The following is a 17,780-nucleotide window of genomic DNA, read 5'->3' as shown; positions in this document are numbered from 1 at the left end:
CACTAAGAAATTTCTTTAGAGCACAATATTTTTACCAATTTCAAAGATGCAATGTGTACATAGTTTCCATTGGGTGTATTCACCTGCAACGAAAAAAAAAAAAATTCCTCTGCAGCAACTGCAACCTATTCTGAAAAAAGAAAGGCCTTCATTCACTACACATAGTAGCTTTACTGTCAGTGTGTATATCATAATGAAATTAACGTATGGAACCCAATAAAGCCACATAAGCACCTAAATTCAACTGCACAACTTCAAGAGGGTGGATGAGTGGCTTGTTTTCGGTAAGCAAAGGGAAGGATCAGCATGTTGTACGACTTGCCTTCAGCAATATTGACACAGATCTAGTATACAAGTACAGTTCAGGATTTATGGATAAAGGGTAACTCTAGCTGTATCATTAGGTATTTATGTTTTAACTTGCTTAGTCTAATTCCTGGCTTTGAATAATTTCTGTGCTTCATAAAATGGAAGGCTCAAACATGCAATGAAACACATGTGAAACATCTGTACAATGAATTCTTAGCAAGCTGCAATAAAAGAACCAGTGTCGAAGAGCAGGTGCACAAGTGAATGAAAGGAAGCTGGGACACCGTACTCAACAGAAGTTTGATGAGTAAGACAGCACAAATTTACATACATGAACACTTTGGAGATCACTCTTATGATGCATGAAGCAACAATCGTAACCAGAATCAGCTATGTTCACTTTCCAGATGCAACCATTCACACATGAACACCATATCTCACAATTATGGAATGCATTGGTTACCACATTGGTAAGCAGTCACTCAATCGACCTAGCAAAGCTGTTCCATCAAACAGTGGTGAACAGCCCACAGATCTAACTGTGCTGTTAGAAATGCGAGGGTGCATTACATTTCTAAGACCATTTAAACTTGAGACCACTCCAAGACACAAAGAGTAAGCCATTCCTGCAGTAGTTGTTTTATATGTGCCATCACACTCACACAGATTTGCTGTGATGCTGCACAATGACCAATGCGCGTTCCTTTGATTGCAAATGTGCTGATTGAGCAACTGCAACCAACTGCTACAATACAATATGAAGCCTAGAGAAGAGAAAGCTAAGGGAAATGTAGGATAAATTAAATGAGATCTTTAATTATATATGGAATTAATAAGCAAAAGGAAAATAAAGGTCGGCTAAGAGACGCCTTGCCGTAGGGAGGAACCTCACGCTCATTCTCTGCATTACGAGTGGGATGCTTTACCATTTGGCTACTGCATCCTTAAGTGAACTTTCTTGGGTATTTGTGCATAAACAAAATTAGCCTGGCAAGTGTGATCAGTGGCATTCACGGCCATGGCAGTAGAAGGGAACCATCCTTAGAACTACGGGAATTAAATGTGTAAATTTCAATGCAGGCAACTGGCCAATAACCCTTGCATGTTACCTGAATGCAACAAGGCTGCCAGAGTCAATAATGCAGAGAACGAGAAGAGGAGCAGAGGCACTAAATTTTTATTAGTCACAACCATGAAAAGCCTACAGATGATGTAGACTTTGTCTGTTCCCTTCACGTGGTTGTGACTAAGATACACATCCTTAGTTCCCTTTTTTCTCTTCGGCTGCTCCAACAACTCACCAGGGCACAGGTTACCAGGTCCTTTGCTAGATGTGGCCATATGCTGCTCATCTCATGGGAAAAATCCTTCTTTTATTGTTATTTGTGAGCCAGTTTCCGAAGACAACCTTACTTACACCAATGTAAAGCAGGCAAAACATGATCAATAGCTGCATTATAGGGGAACAAGCAATCCTGTAGACAGTGATGAAGCACACAAGTTCATGCACATCTGCAAGTCTGCACTCAACTGTACAACTTCAAATGAGTTTGTGAGGGTTTGTTTTCAGTAAGTCAAGCCAACCTATCAGTCCCACTGACAGGCAGTGTCAGTGAACAAGGCATGCACTGGTCTGCAAGTTAGAGGTGTCAGCTTCACTAATGGATATCAATTGACAAGGAACAATTACAAAGTGCTTTTTTTACATGATTGCTATGATGGATGCATTTGATACACTATTTTGCATTCCAACAGTGACAACAATATTATCTGTACATCATGAACATTGCAATGCAGCAGTGCTTCCTTTGTATGCCCACTGAAAGTGGCTCACTACCATCCTAGTACAGTGGCAATACCCTCAGTGCCATCTTCAATTTGTACCTAGTCTAAATGTTGTGAAAGCTCTCTACAAAAATGATGACATTGGGTGGGTTCTCAGGATAAGGTGTAGTAGTTGTACGGAGGTCTGTGCGTGACAAGTGTGTCTCTTAATACAATTTATTTCACTAAACTCAGTAGCACCTTAGTGCTATCAAACTTTGAAAATGCTAGTATTGAAAAAGAAGAAAAGACAGGAATGCTAAGTTTCACACAAAAATGATCTTGACATGGGTCAGAACACACACCACACCAATTGTGAAGTGTTTATTTCAGTTTATTTGTCGACACATATTTAAACACACACGGGTTATCATAGCAACACGACTGTTAAAGTCGGATGCTATTATCAACCCATCTCTTACAGTAAGGAAAATTAGTTGTTTGATCACCATGTACGTGTACTAATAGCCCATTTTTCTAGTTTGTCTAGATAAAAGCCTCCTTCACTTGCCTAAATACATAGAGACAGTCTTAACATGACATGGCACTTCCTTGTCTTCAATTTTCATTCTGAATTACCACATCACTGGCATGTATTTAAAATGCACTATATACATTCTTGAACAGTAATGACTGAGTGGTACAGCTTACGCAAAATTTCAATTTTCTCAAAAAGCGGTGGCAACAATATCACTATACACTTGAAATATAGCGTCACCTGGATTGAGCTTAATGTTATGCAAGAATATTTGACCTTATTATTTCTGGTTTAATTTTAGCAAGAATGAAAGCTAGCCATTGTCCAAGAGGGTGGCAGGCCAGCTGCACGTGCCTCAAAACTGCATGTGACATTTCAGCTCAGAACAGCTACAAGCCGCTTGTTATATAAATCTTGTAAGGAAAAACACAGAACATGGGGTCAAGCTGTTCATGACTGTGAGAATTCATGCATGCAAATATCATTTTGCTCGGTCTGTTCTAATTCTCAGGAAAAATGTAGCAGCGTCACAGTTATCTGTACAAATGTGCACAGCTGCTAGTGTAAATGTGCAAACGTAATGCCTCTATATAACACACATTTGCTTATTGATCAGAGAAATTAAGTTTGTTTTTCTGTCTACCCGCGAACGCGAGAAACAGGCTGGGTTAAGAGCAATATTTAACGTCAAAGCGAAGTTCGAAAGGATCACCATTGGGCCACACTTGAAACATATGAATATAACATTTTCTATCAGGGGTGATTCATCAGCATTACGTTGCAAAGCCAAGTTGTGAGAACCCGTCTATATACACTCTGCGCCTTATCTGACCCGTCGAGCTCAGGTTTTGATAGTTCGTTTAGTACGGTTGATATCTCACGCTTTCGATTCCGTCACTCTCGCCGCTGATGTGAAGGTACTGCTCCAGGAGAGCAGGCCCAGTGATGTTATTTGGAATGTAGAGCGCTGTAATGCGCGAGAAAGATATAATCTGGCATGACTGACTCAGCACCGCAAGCGCGAGAAAGCCTGTCCGACGTACTGCGCCCGTGCAAGGGTAATTATGTAACGCCAAAGAGGAATTTACCGTTACATATATACCGCTTGCGTCTACACTAGAATAGCGCGACGTCACTGGTCCCTGCCTTTCCTTCTCCACTTTTTCCTTCCCTCCTTAAAGAAACGCGATATAGGAAATTTGTCTTAACCTCGTCGGTTTGTCAAGCATATTTAGAGTAAAACAGGGCATGCGAGCAGACTTATTGCAGCTGCGGTGAAGCTAAGGACATCAAATTACCTGTTCTGGCAATAACCAATTATGTAAACAAAGAACCTAGCTGATAAGCGCTTACTACAAGTTACGGATCCAAGTCTACGAGACAGACACGTAACAGTGAACGGCATGAACTCTCGCTGCTTCCTCCTGTCTCCAGCTGCACCTCGGCAGAACGCGAATTCTCTTGTGCATTCGCCCATGCATTCGACGAGACGTTCAACACTTTTGGCACAAGCTTCGTGCAGACCTTGCGCATTTGCAGATTCTCTATCACTATCCCATGTACCGCAAATGTGGACATGTGTAGGGCAGAACTCCCGCCACATTTCCCAACAGGTTTTACTGCGCTGCCATGGATAGTCACGTTATAATAAAATCATGCTCATTACTGTTGTTACAGATACCACAATTACTAGGGACTTTGTGTGTGTATGCATATATATATATATCTGCAGATTCTGCAGTCACATATTAGTGCAGTTGAGGGCCTGGCTATAGCTAGTAAGGCTTCCGAGTCGGTCCGCCTGAGAGAGAAACAACTTTATTGAAATAAAGATTGTGCAATTGGTTCCGTCTTACAGGGCCGGGCTGTTGCGGCGCGCCGGGCCTGCTCGAGGGTCGCCAGATGGCTTCCCGAGTACGGCTCAGCAGGAACAATACGGTTTGGGGCAGAAATAACAACGCCAGTATCGCTCTCGGATAAAATATATGTTTATTTTACTGTGCAATATATGCCTGATGGTGAAGTTGCGAAATGCGGAGGCGAACGGAAAGACATGCTCCTACGGTTTGGGGCAGAAATAACAACGCCAGTATCGCTCTCGGATAAAATATATGTTTATTTTACTTTGCAATATATGCCTGATGGTGAAGTTGCGAAATGCGGAGGCGAACGGAAAGACATGCTCCTAAAGATGACAACAATACAAAATGCCGGAATGTTCTCTTCCCGACTCCTGCACAGCTAGCTTCAGTGGTGCCTTCTTCGGGTTCTACCGGCTCCTTATTAGTCTGGTCCGCCGTCGCCGCGATCGGCTTCGACGACTCAACTACGATGGGAATCGTCCTCGGCTTCTTCCTGGGAGGCTCCAGCTTGGGCGCTTCGATGGCCAGCACGCCGGACGACAACAGTGCGCAGGTGACCGTCTCGGCTTTCACTCCTTCGGGGAGGGTGAACCGCCGGGTGAACTGGCGCTTCACGTAGCTAGAACCGTCCTCGCTCTCTTCCTCGTGCTTCGCGCTCACCTCGATGCAGTCGTCGACCGCCTTGACGGCGATTTACTCAGGCTTGTAGCCGCGAACGTTGCTGTTCAAAACGAACTTGGAGTCGTCCGGTGAATCACTTCTCGAGTCTTCTTCACCGATGCGCTGCGCACGCTTCCGAGGGCTGCCGGGGTCGAGGTGCGCGGCGCCACGGAAACGCAGGCAGCTGGAACTGCGATCCGAAGTCGTGTGCTTCGTTTTTTTGTCCGCCTGACGCACCGCGGACCGCATTGCGTGAGTTAGCTGGTCCAGAGCCTTGAGGGGAGAGAACAGGTCGTTCACATCGCTGAACAGCGGGTACAGCATCAGGCGCCCTATGATGTAGTGCTTTGCAGCGGCAAGGTCGTAGAAATTCAGTAGATTCCAAGCAAGAACTGGCACAAGAAAGTGAACGCAAGTACACAGCTTGATCGTACGTCAACTCGATTGTGATCGTACAACTCAATCCGACGGCGAGCAGACGATTCCACGATTTACACGCGCGGTGGCTTCGCAACGGAAAGAGCGCGAAAGTTCGAGAATGGCAGAGAGGAGAATAAGTACGTCACTTGTCGTCGACGATCGCGTAGGCTCTCGAATATTCTCGCATCATCCCGATCATTTCGGCAAGCTGGGAATTCAAGTGTACATACGTAGGTTTGAACTGCTTGGCACGAAACAAGCTAAAAATAAAACTTGTTATCCACGCACATTCTCGGCAGCATTAATGACCGAATCTCAAGGCAACTAGCCGTATTCAGGTGTTTTTGTTATTCGCCTCGGTGCCTAGGCTCCTGTCGTCTGCTACACGTTCTTGTATCGCGGATCATTCGTCTCAGTAAATATTTCCCGATTCCAATTTTGTACATGAAACAGCTAAAAAAGTTCTGTCAGGTTCTACTGAGCCGTTAAACCCGTTCTCTTTTTCAAACTGGCAAATAACTGGTTATTCTTTTTTTTCGTAAGCAGCAGCAGACGACGCGAGAGCTTTCTCGAGGCTTCTACGTGCGGTGGACCAATAGCAGAACGACTAGTATGACGTCACCACTGTGCTTTGCTCCCATTGGTTGAAGTGGTTCGCGAAGCTTCTCGGCGTTTGTAGAAAAGCGCGCGAACGGTATAAATCGCGCGCCGACGATGCTGTCGCCAGACTTGTGACCTGATCACACGAGAGAAATAGTTCTGAAGCAGAACGCTACTGACACAAAAACACACATCATGCCTAGCCGCATGCAATCAGACGTCCCAGCCATCGGCATCGACCTGGGCACCACGTATTCCTGCGTGGGCGTCTTCCAACACGGTCGCGTCGAGATCATCGCCAACGATCAGGGCAACCGCACTACGCCGAGCTACGTAGCCTTCACGGACACGGAGCGGTTGATCGGCGATGCAGCCAAGGCGCAGGCGGCCATGAACCCCGAGAACACGGTGTTCGATGCCAAGAGGCTGATCGGGCGCCGCTACGACGACCCCAAGATCCAAGACGATATCCGGCACTGGCCCTTCAAGGTGGAAAACGACGGAGGCAAGCCGAAGATCAGCGTCGATTTCAAAGGCGAGCGCAAGCGTTTCAACCCGGAGGAGATCAGCGCTATGGTTTTGACCAAGATGAAGGAGACTGCCGAGGCTTATCTGGGAAAAAAGGTGAGCGACGCCGTCATCACGGTGCCAGCTTACTTCAATGATTCCCAGAGGCAGGCCACGAAAGATGCTGGTGCTATCGCTGGTCTCAACGTGCTGCGTATCATCAACGAACCCACGGCAGCAGCGCTGGCCTATGGCCTCGATAAGAACTTGCGTGGCGAGAAGAACGTCCTCATCTTCGATCTGGGTGGCGGCACCTTCGACGTTTCCGTGCTGACCATCGACGAGGGCTCCATGTTCGAAGTGCGCTCCACGGCAGGCGACACGCACCTGGGAGGCGAAGATTTCGACAACCGGATGGTGGAGCACTTCGTGCAGGAATTCAAGCGGAAGCACCGCAAGGATCTCAGGGTGAACTCTCGAGCTCTTAGGAGACTGCGCACCGCCTGCGAGCGCGCGAAGAGGACGCTATCAAGCTCTGCCGAAGCGAGCATCGAGATCGACGCGCTCTTCGAAGGCATCGACTTCTACAGCAAGATCACCCGCGCCAGGTTCGAGGAGCTCTGCATGGACCTTTTCCGCAGCACACTCGATCCCGTGGAGCGAGCGCTTCGCGACGCTAAGATGGACAAGTCGCAGATTCACGACGTGGTGCTCGTGGGCGGTTCTACACGAATCCCCAAGGTTCAGAAGCTGCTCAAGGACTTCTTCAACGGCAAGGAACTCTCCATGGGCATCAACCCGGACGAAGCAGTGGCGTACGGTGCCGCGGTGCAGGCAGCCGTGCTGAGCGGCGACTCGAGTGACACCATCCGCGACGTGCTGCTGGTTGACGTGGCGCCGCTTTCGTTGGGGATCGAGACGGCAGGCGGGGTCATGACCCGCATCGTGGAGCGCAACTCGCGCATTCCCTGCAAGACGTCTCAGACGTTCACCACGTACTCGGACAACCAACCTGCGGTCACCATCCAGGTTTACGAAGGTGAACGCGCCCTTACGAAAGACAACCATCTGTTGGGAACTTTCAACCTGAATGGCATTCCACCAGCACCTAGAGGAGTTCCGCAGATAGAAGTCACTTTCGACATGGACGCCAACGGCATCCTGCAGGTATCGGCCCGAGACAAGAGCACTGGCAAGCAGGAGAGCATCCGCATCACCAACGACAAGGGTCGACTCTCCAAGGAGGATATCGAGTGCATGCTTGCCGAGGCCGAAAAGTTCAAGCAGGAAGACGACGCTCAGCGCGAGAGGGTGGCTGCCAGGAACTCCCTAGAGTCGTATGTCTATGGCGTCAAGCAGGCCGCAGAAGAAGCCGGAGACAAGCTTTCATCCTCGGAAAAGGACTCGGTGCTGTCCAAGTGTCGCGAAACCATTTCGTGGATAGACAGCAACAGCTTGGCTGAAAAGGAAGAGTATGAGCATCGCCTCAAGGAGCTTCAACAGGCCTGCATGCCCATCATGAGCAAACTGCACCAACCACAGGGACCAAAGCATGGGTCAACACCTCACCAAGCTGGGCCCACTGTGGAGGAAGTAGACTGAGTCATGAACTGCACTTAGCTACTTAATATGTAAATAACATGTGAATACCTAGTCATCAGTTCCTTTTCATGTGGTGTTTGAGTAAACAGCATTATCTGTGATAAAACCATGTGATACCTTTGTAATGAACACCTCTTGCCATTGTATATAAAATCTTGTACTTTTTTGTGGTGTTTCAATAAACAGCCTTTTCTTCGCATGATTTTTGCTTTGTTTCAGAAGATTGAGGCCCTGTGCTTGTGTTTCCACAAGGTTGGGCTTATTTTGCTAATCTAGAAAATTGTTGCATAATAAATTCTAGATGCACTGCATCGGCTACTAATGTTCGGGGCGGCAAAGGGAAGCATCAATAGCACCCACAGCTATAAAAATCACCAGGATGTAACTCTATAAGTTGTATGGATTAGCACAGCAGGTGGTCATATTAATTGCCATTCTATTCGAATGGTGAAATAGGCCAAAGCCTTGGTTTTGCAATAGTTGGATGTGCACAGAAATTGCGTGTTCTGCCATAAATCTGCGCTATACTTAAAACTCTGCGCCAAGATGAGCATTCACCAGTGTGAATTCTGCTTGTCATGTAAAAAGAGGAAAACATTTCAACTTCAGATGCTTTCCTCAGTTACGCCCATGATGTTTTCCAAGACATTTTCCTTGGCAGCAAATACACAATTGCTAGAGACTTCAGCAGTTCAATTCCTGACTCCCTCTGTTGCAGAGCCAGGTCACAACGCCTAGATTTAATTATTTGGGCAATTCTTCCATAATTGTGTGAGAATGTTCTTCAACCCTTCTTTTAAAGGGTTTGAACACTTGAAGGAAACATTGGAAAGGAATGTGAAGTTTTGCTAGAAATATTCCTTTATTAGAATCACTTATGTCCCATATTGGTACGGTGGTTTTGTTATGAGCGTGCCAGTGCCCACTGAAGGCCATTAATAGTTGTTGCTACTGTCTGTAAACAAAACAGAATGAAGTTTGTTGGGAGAGAGTAGCACAATGGCAACTTAGCCTTTAATATGGTTCCACTAAGCGACAAGTTGCCTCTTCCGCCATAGTGCTATAAGACATGACTATTTTGCCCTTGAATTAAGCAGAAAACTATTTATTATACCTAAGTTGCACTAATAATCATGTATTACATTGGAGTTGAGCAGCTATACTTCATAGATCATGTCTGCAATGGCTGTTCCCCAAGTTAGTCAGGCTGAGGTAGTGCACTGCATTGACTGAAAGGCCATGCATTAAAAAAAATATGCGTGCGAAATAAAAAAAAGATGCAGATGGTCAAAGGCACAGTCTCCATCAAAAGCTCAGGCGGCCTAGTGTCCGAAAGTTATCTGGCCACTCCGTTCTTACAGGAACTCCAAGGACACATTTGTATAGAATTGCTGAACGAATGTGCTTTTATGATCGACAAGGCAAACTTCGATAGAACATTTCTATGTTGTTGATTTTAAGATCATAATGACAAATTTCTAAAGAACATTTCTATGGTGTTCCTTTAATGAAGCTGAAGACAAATTTCTGTAGAGCATTTTATGCAGTTGCTTTTGAGACCTTAAATATAAATGTCTTTAGAACCTTACTATGGAGTTGCTTTACAGACCCTAACGACAAATTTCTGCAGAAGATTTCTATGCAATTGCTCTGGAGACTCTACAGGCAAATCTCCACAGGAGCTATGTTGATGGGTTTACAGATTTACAGAGGTTCTAGAGAACTGTGCTGTAGGCATTAAGGACTGCAGTAAATGTAGGGGCAAAAAAATTGCCGATACAACCACAAAGTACTCCATTTTAAATATTTATTGCACTTCAGACTAGATACATGCTTCATATGTTACGTACACACTGCAGACTAAAAATTTCAACACACAAACTAGCTGCCAACGTGATTCACAGGTCAAGCTGGTGGTGGTAACATAGAAAACATGAGGGAAAAAAACCAGTGGCAGGCTTGACTGGAGTTTACACCTTACAATAACAGGCTCGACTAGGACAAAAAGGCTTCGCATTAAAGGTGCAGAAGGACCTGCTGTTCCTGCAATGCACATTAAATGGTTGGATAATAAAGCCCAGAAATAGATTCATATGAATGTGCACAAAATACATGTATATACTGCAATGTTATGTGCTTCACTGCAACGCAGCAGCCATGCCGGTTTTTGTCCCATGCTCTTGTGTCCAGCTGCGCATGCTCCTCGCAATCGCAGCAGTCGCAGTGTCAGTGTGTGTTCTGTGCCGCTGCCACTGCCCCATTCTCTCTCCGTGCCTGCGGTGACTTGTGTGCACGCAACGCCGGTCTGCGCCATTTCTTTGTGTGCGGTGGTTAGGGGTGTTGCAGCTAGTGTGGTGTTCTTCTTTTTTGTGAGCTGTGCAGAAGTGCCAGCGTGCAAAGATGCCAAAGTGTAAGACTAACGCTGCAGCAGAAGTTCTGCTTGATCCAAGAAGCGGGTAGGGTGTTACAAGACAGAGTTAGCTGAAAAGTACAGCGTGCCCCTTTTGACGTTGTCCACAATATTGAAGAACAAGTCGAAGGTACTGCAGGCCTACAGCAAGACGAAGCGGTTGTGAGTATGGGCGCCCACGTACCAAGATGGGGAATCAACTTTACTTCGCTGGCTGCAGAAAGCAAACGCAGCCCACCTTCCCGTCGATGGAATGATACTGAGGGAGAAGGCCAACGACTTGGCTCTACAACCTGGGCACGAAGAGTTCAAGTGTAGCTATGGATGGTTCAGCTGTTTTAAAATGTGCAATAATTTGACCTTCGTAGCCGTCTGTGGCGAGAGCGGCAGCGCAAACGAGAGCGTCGTTGACGGCTGGAAGAAACACATGTTGGGCTCTGTTGCTTAGCGAGTACGGTGCAGACAATGTGTACAACACTGAAGAGGTAGCCCTTTTTTTACAAGATGCTGCCCACAAAACGTTTGCAGTGAAGGACACCGCGGTCAAGGGTCAAAAGCAGGGCAAGGAAAGAATTACCGTTCTGTTCGGCTCAAACATGTGCGGTAAACACAAGCTGCCGCTACTCGTAGTTGGAAAGAGAGAAGAATGCACTGCTGCCAAGAATGCACTGCTGCCACCAAGGGATGAGCTTATCAACTGGCACAACAAGAAAGCCTGAGTCACAGGCACAATATCTGAGGATTATTACGTTCGGCACCTTGACCACAAGTTCATGGCCAGAGGCAGGAATATACTCTTCGTCGTTGATAATTGCCCGGCACATGGTGACATCCTACACCTGAAAGCTATCAGGATGTTATTTCTTCCTCTGAACACCATGTTGATCTCGCAGCCAATGTACCAAGGCGTCACTCACCACACAAGCAAGATTTACCGCCACCACCTGCTCAAGCACATGTTCCTTTGCTACAACAACGCCAAGGTGTACTCCATAAACCTTCTCGGGCCTACATGTCTTATTATGTACGCATGGAAGCAAGTGGAACCCACTTTGATCATGAGGTGTTCGGAACATGCTGGCTTCTCGAAGGAAAGCACCGTCAATGCTGATGCTGACTATTCATGTGCACTTGATGTAGAAGGAGTTGAGTATTGTGTCCGCATCAATATCAATGCGCTCTGCACAGAGGATAGCGAATCCGGTCTAGTCGGCTGCGCTGAGTATGTGAACTTTGAAAGTGATCAACAAACGTGCTACTCAGACTTGGAGAGTGAAGCTACCGCTGGTGCAACCATGTGCGATGACAGTGACGACTACAACGCTAACGAGCCCTCCCGAGCACCCGTTCTCAGGGAAGTTATCGGATCGCTGACCGTTATCCGCAGTTTTATTGAGTGCCACGGTGGAAATTCTCAAATGCTGCATGTAGTTGGCCAACTAGAAAACATGACCCTTGGAGCCTCAAACTACAGGATGCGGCAAACCAGCATCTCTGATTACTTTAAGTAATGCAAAGATCACCGAATAAAGGTAGCACATTCCTGCAATGAAATTTTTCGCCTAAGTTGCATTTTTTTGTGTGTTTGGTCAATTCGAAAACCCATTTATTTTGAAGATTTTTTGCAGCCCCGATAACTTCTGATTAATGAGGTTTTACTGTAGCAACATGCTCGCGGCAAAAAGCATAGGAAGGTGCAGGGCTGATTTATGCATTGACGGTGTTTTGCCAAAGGACATACCTATTCTTGTAGTTCCAGATGAAGCTCAATCTGTCGGTTTATTGGTAGGAATGACATTCACAAAGTTGCCTTACATAGTGTATGCAAGAATCGGAGGTTCTCTGTGGTTTTGGCATTGTAGTGACTCTCCATTTGCGCATCTGGAACCCTATGAAAGTCACCAAAGACTGCAGCAGAGAGCCAAGGAGGAATGCATACTCTAGAGAGATATCATAAGATGGATCACATTGTCTATGGAGCAAAGGATCACAACCCCCGTCGCGTACAGATACTGTGGTCCAGGTGTCCTGCTTGACATGACGCTCGGAGAAGTCCCTGTTCCCATGCACCTAGTGGGTGATGGACAGGCTTTCATACAAAAGAGTCAACCCCTTGGACGAGCAACACCAGTAGAGGTACTACAAGTTTCTGCTCGAAGCTCCATTTTTGATGACACTGAGTAGGGAAGGAAAACAATGAAAGAGGCACCTGTGCCAACTGAACAACAATCGATACAGCGCTGTGAAATGTACGTTGGACCCTCTGTGACAAAGTAGCAGCATTCAGAACTGGTGAATGTTTCGAAAGAATTCCACGAGTGTTTTGCAATGACTCCAGCAGAATTGGCTTGCACGACAATGCTCGAGATGGAGATTGTAGAGGCTCTGGGTAGCACCCCTGTTGCATTGCGTCCACATCAGACAAACGCAGAAGGGCGAGAAACAATCGGAAGGATTGTCAAGGAATGGAAGGACCTAGGCATAGTGAGCAAGACGAGTTCTGATTATGCCAGCCCTGTGCTCGTAGTAGATAAGAAGAATGGTGGAAAGTGCCTTGTTATTGACTAACGTGCAAACCATGAACAAGTATCCCCTTCCAAACATAGATGATCAGTTCGGAGGCCTCGCAGTAGCTACCTACTACATAGTTCTGGATTGGGCTGAAGGCTACTTGCAAGTGTCCTTGACAAAAGAAGCTAAGAAGAAAACAGTGTTTATCACTCTAGATGAAATTGGTCGATTCGAACGAGTGATTTTTGGTCTTACAAATGCACCTGCAGTGTTTCAACGGCTTATGAACCGAGTGATCAGACCACTAAGGGGTGAAATCGCGAGGTGCTGTCTAGATGAAATCCTCATACCAGCAAAAGATTAAAGTTATATGGTTGTGCAACTGTGTCAAGTCCTACGGGCATTCAGGGATGCAGGTTTGACACTGAGGCTCAGCAAATGCTCATTTGTAAATGACAGTGTGGGCTTCCCGAGGTTCCGTATGATGAGGGGACAGGTACAGCCAGGCGGGGTCAAAACAAAGGCAACATCCGAGTTCTCAACCCCAAGGAATGTGCATTAGGTAAGGCACTTCCTTGGATTGAGTGGTTTCTTCAGGAAACTCATTCAGAAGTATGCATTGGTTGCTGAACTACTCACTAGACTAACCAAGAAGGAAGCAATATTTTAATGGCAGTCAGAAAAGGGGAGCAGTTTCCAAGATCTGAAGAGGAAACTTATGTCAAAGCCAGTGTTGCAGCTTTTTGATCCTAAGGCAGAAAATGAACTGCAGACTGATGGCAGTTTGAAAGGGCTAACAGGGATGTTGCTGCAGGAAAGGGTAACAATTGGCACCTTGTGTAATGCGTAAGCAAAAAGACAATTTAAACAGAAAGCAGATACCATTCTATGAGACTGGAACTGATGGCCACTGTGTGGTGTGTGGATCGACTGCGGTTCCTACTCTTGGGTATACATTTCCCGGTAGTTACAGACTGCCAAGCACTCATCTATCTGAATGCACAGCGTACACAGAAACCACAGATTGCTTGCTGGCATGATCTCATCCAGGAATTTGACTTTACAGTAAGCCATTGACTGGGTACACAGATGGAGCATGTCAACTCGTTCAGTCGAGAACCAGTGGAGTGTCCGAATGATACTATGGATGATCTTTTGGAGAGACGCTTCAAGGTGTACCTGACCTGTAGTCTGGAAGAACAGATAGTCGCCACTCAAAGAGGAGATGCAGAACTATGACAACTTATACGGATACTTGAACAGCCGGAACACAACTATTCAACAGACGACCAGAACAAAACAAAAGACTATGTGCTCAAGGATGGTCGGCTTATGTGAATCGTTGACTCTGACAAGGAGACTGTAATGAAGTTTGTGCTACCAAAGTGCATGAGGAAGACAGTCGTGGTGTGATGTCATGATCTGTAGGTCATTTTTCGATGGACTGAACTTTGGCAAAATCCGGGATACTTTCTGGTTCCCTCGGATGCACAACTATGTGTGAAAGCACATCCCACAGTGCTTTGAATGCATATTCAACAAAGTCCCCCGTGGGAAAGAAGGAAGGGCTTCTCAACACCATTTCACCTGGTAAGCTCCCTTCTGAGACAGTGCACCTGGACCACATGGATCCATTCATCTCAAGCAAGAAACGGAGCCAACACCTTCTAGTAATCATCAACAATTTGACTAAGTTTGTGCGTCTCTTTCCTACTCGCGATACTTCAACAAACCACATACAGCGCAATCGAAGAATTCATCATCGAGAGAGGTCTTCCTCAGACTATAATTATGGATCGAGGCAGTTGCTTCACTTCAAGAGCCTACAAGGAGCTCTGTGCAACGCAGGCAGTTCGACACTTTGTCATGTCACCCTCAAGCTAATGGACAAGTCGAATGAGTGAGTCGTACTGTGTGTCTTGTCATCACCACAGCAATGAATGACCCAGAGCACCGCGATCGAGTTGCTAACCACAGGTATGTTGAGTGTAGCTTAAGGGGGGACGAGGCACTAAAAAAACTATTTTTTTAACAACTTGAATTAAATTTTCACAGTTAACTTATTTTTATAAGCAGATTTTAAAAAATGCAATTTTTTTCTATGATATATATTGTTTATGATATCCAAAACAGGATATTCTTTGTTTGGGGCCTAATTAGCTAATTAACATCAATTTGCATGGTAACGTACAGCACACAGAATCAGTTGTGAGTGTCCATAGTGTGTCATAAGCTATAAATCCTTGTTTTAGACCATATTGAAGTAAAGTTAGAAACTGGCGACGAGGATCATCTAATTTTAAAAAGCCCACACGGCACCAGAAGAGGCCAAGAAACAAATCAGCGGACGCCAATCAAGAAAAAAAAAAAGCCACGCAAGGTGGAAGCCATGCTGCCCGCCTTCCCGCCATTCGACCCGTACTCGGAACCGACGCTGCTCGCCCCGCGGTGGACAAAATGGCAAGCCCGTTTTGACAACTTTCTACTAGCAGCAAACATTCAAAATGCAGCCCGCAAACGCACTATGCTGCTACAGTACGCAGGAGATGCGGTGCACAACCTTTTTCTGACGCTTCCGGATCGAGGCACGGACTATGAAACAGCAGTCACGAAGCTGAATGCACATTTCGCACCAAGAAAGAACAGGGTCTACGAAAGGCATGTTTTTTCGTCAAGCAAAGTAAAGCTCCGAAGAAACAGTGGACTAATTTTAAGGCAGACTCAGAAAGTTGGTTGCGACATGCGAGTTTGCGTACGAAGAACAAGAAATCGTATCGCAAGCGATGGAAGGCACCAATTCAGCTAAGCTGCACCGCAGTGCACTACGAGAGCGCGATGTACTTCAGCTGGTCACAGAACACAGTAGTGTCGACGCAAAGAAAGAGTTTCCAAAGCTGTTTGGCAAGGTCGGTCAGCCCAAGAACTTTCAAGTCAAGCTGAACATCTTACAAGACGTCCAACCAGTCATGCGACAACACCGTCGCATTCCTTTCCAGATGAGAAAAGCGCTGGAGACCGAGCTCACACGCCTGGAGAAGCTAGACATCATAGATAAAGTAACCGGACCAACACCTTGGGTGTCGCCGATCGTCATTGTTCCCGAACGCCATGATCCCAATGCAGTCAGAATGTGTGTCGACATGCGAGAAGCCCACGTGGCCATTGCTAGAGAAAGAGACGTTATGCCCACAGTAGAAGATGTTATCAGCATTCTGAATGAAGCTGCCTACTTTTCAAAGTTGGACCTGAAAGAGGGCTACCATCAGCTTGAGCTTGCTGAAGAATCCAGGGTGATAACGACGTTCTCTACCCACAGTGGTCTGAGGAGATACAAAAGACTATTGTTCGGTGTCAATGCCGCCGCAGAGATTTTTCAAGACGCCATAAGGCAAGTACTTCCGGATGAGGACGGAATCATCAATGTCAGTGATGACTTATTCATCTCTGGACGCACCATAACAGAGCAAGACCGCGTATAGTGTTGAAGCACCTGGAAGATGCCGGGCTGACTCTGAATGAAAACAAGTGTGTCCTAGGCACTAACGAGCTGAAATTCTTTGGACACGTGTTTTCATCTGCAGGAGTCAGTGAGTACCCAGAAAAGGTTAAAGCAGTAACCAGAATGACAGCACCAGAAACCCCAACCAAGTTAGAAGTCTCCTCGGCATGGTAAACTATTGCTCTCGATTCATTCCTTGCTTAGCCCAGATGGTAGATCCATTGAGGAAGCTCACACATGCCGGTACAGAATTCTGCTGGAATGAAGAGCACCAGAAGGCCCTAGACAACGTGAAGAAAAAAGTATCTCGAATGCGCACCCTAGCATACTTCGACAACACTAAAGAGACCCACATCATCACTGACGCTGCACCAGAAGGCATAGCGGGAGTGCTGGCTCAAGAAGATCCAAGCGATAAAAGCCGCAGCATTCTGGCGTACTTCAGCAGAGCATTGACACCAACGGAGAGAAGATATCCCCACATTGACCGTGAAATGTTGGCGATAGTGGCAGCTATTGAAAATTTTCACATCTACCTCACAGGGGAAAGGCCATGGTGAAGACAGACCACCTGCCTTTGGTGTCTATCATTTGGAAGCCCAACACAAAGCTCTCAGCAAGGCTTGAATGCTTGAGCCTGAGGTTGAGCCTGCTGAGGTTACAGCATTACAGCTTCGAGATTGAACACATTGCAGGGAAGAACAACCCTGCAGACTACCTGTCAAGGCATGCAGCACCTGCCGACAGTGTCGTCCACAGTGAAGAAGCAAGTGCGATAGAAGATTTTTTTTTTTGCTCTTTCTGAGCTGCGCTACAAGCCTAAAACAGTCATGACATACCAACTCGCCCAAACTGCCACGCTTGTGCGATCGAATAGTGTGTTTCCTTCTTCGTGGAATCAGCTGTTCCAAAGGCACTGACCTTGCAAGAAATCGAGAAAACGTACGCAGAATATGCTCAGATGCAGCTTTTGATCAAGGCTCTGCGAATGACAACCCAAAGACTTGTAACAACATGTGGAAAAGCGACAGGCTGAAACCATTTGCTCAAATCAAGGATGAGCTCACAGTTGCCGAAAATGACATTGTGCTAAGAGGG

General features: G+C 46.3%; 2 protein-coding genes across 3 annotated transcripts in view; both read left to right on the top strand.

The window, feature by feature from the left end:
• The window catches only part of LOC135916514 (alpha-crystallin A chain-like), an 84,689-nt gene that overhangs the window by 64,963 nt on the left and 1,946 nt on the right, over positions 1 to 17,780 (top strand). The gene's annotated exons all lie outside the window — the stretch shown is intronic.
• Positions 6,244 to 8,461, top strand: LOC135916501 (heat shock protein 68-like). Its single transcript, XM_065449887.2, has one exon. It carries the CDS (start codon positions 6,349 to 6,351, stop codon positions 8,260 to 8,262), a length of 1,914 nt encoding a protein of 637 aa, XP_065305959.1. The 5' UTR covers positions 6,244 to 6,348; the 3' UTR covers positions 8,263 to 8,461.

This window comes from Dermacentor albipictus, chromosome 9 (assembly GCF_038994185.2).
Source record: "Dermacentor albipictus isolate Rhodes 1998 colony chromosome 9, USDA_Dalb.pri_finalv2, whole genome shotgun sequence".
Classification (NCBI taxonomy): Eukaryota; Metazoa; Arthropoda; class Arachnida; order Ixodida; family Ixodidae; genus Dermacentor; species Dermacentor albipictus.
The sequence above is the reverse complement of the archived record's forward strand: the minus strand, read 5'-3'. Positions and strand labels throughout refer to the sequence as shown.